This window comes from Equus quagga, unplaced genomic scaffold, assembly GCF_021613505.1.
Source record: "Equus quagga isolate Etosha38 unplaced genomic scaffold, UCLA_HA_Equagga_1.0 112762_RagTag, whole genome shotgun sequence".
In the NCBI taxonomy this organism is placed as follows: Eukaryota; Metazoa; Chordata; class Mammalia; order Perissodactyla; family Equidae; genus Equus; species Equus quagga.
The window spans coordinates 3,028-3,945 of NW_025795652.1; the positions used below are offsets into that span (position 1 = coordinate 3,028).

At 63.1% G+C, this 918-nt stretch overlaps 1 protein-coding gene across 1 annotated transcript; it reads right to left on the minus strand.

Moving 5' to 3' along the window:
* Window positions 1–364: 364 nt before the first annotated feature.
* On the minus strand, window positions 365–914 carry LOC124232768 (galactoside 2-alpha-L-fucosyltransferase SEC1-like; the record flags this gene model as incomplete). The annotated part of the gene is made up of 1 exon (XM_046649682.1): window positions 365–914. A coding segment is annotated over one exon (540 nt), but the record flags the coding sequence as incomplete, so codon positions are not given.
* Between the last annotated feature and the right edge of the window lie 4 nt (window positions 915–918).

Here is a 918-nt window from a genome sequence, read left to right on the forward strand (position 1 = left end):
GCTTCATCGCCAAACTCTCCCAGGAGGCAAGAGTGAAATATTTGGACTCCGTGCTCCCCGAGCTGCAAAGGAGAGGGCAAAAATGCCTTTCCGTCCTAAAGCAGTCCCAAAGTTCAGGGCCAACACTTACCGCGTGTTCCCAAGGCACTAAATGAACTCTGAGTTCCCACGAGGAGCGGCCGAGGTAAGTTCCGTGTTATTGCTCATCTTTCAGGTGGCACACTAAGGCACAGAGAGGTTGTCGCTTGTCTGAAGTCACCCAGCCAGGAAGCAGAGCAGCCTGGATTCAAACTGGGGTGTCGGATCCTGAGTCCGTGCTCTGCACCCCCCACACTGCCTGTGGGGCTGAGGGCGAGGGAGGAGCCCGCGCAGGGCTAAGGGCTGTTCCCTCCGGCCTGCCCCAGGTTGGCAGCAATGCCCACCCACTCTGGCAGGTAGGTCGCTTGTGGCCTGAAGATCATGCGGAAGGGGGAGCCGGGCAGGGTGAAGTTGGCCAGGTAGACGGTGTCCCCGCCCGTGAGGTAGGCGGCCCAGACCCCGAAGGTGCCCACGGTGATGATGGTGTGGTTGCACTGCACGAGCAGCGCAAAGTCCTTGGCAGGAGAGCCCTGACGGCCGTTGCCTGCGAATACCACGTCCCCGCGGGAGCTGTTGATGTTCTGCTGGCACCAGGCCATGTCGTCGCTGGTGACCACGAAGACCGGGCTGCGGTGGCGGGCCCGGAACCAGTCCAGGGCCTGCCGCAGGTAGCCCCTGTCGGCCAGCACGCCCTTCCACACCTGCGGCATGACGCGCACGTAGTCGCCCCGGCGCACGTGGACCCCCACGAAGGTGACCTGCTGGGCCCACTTGGCCTGCAGGGCTTGGAGAAATTTCTGGGCCTCCTCCCGCACGTGGTCGTGCAGCGTGAACTCCTGG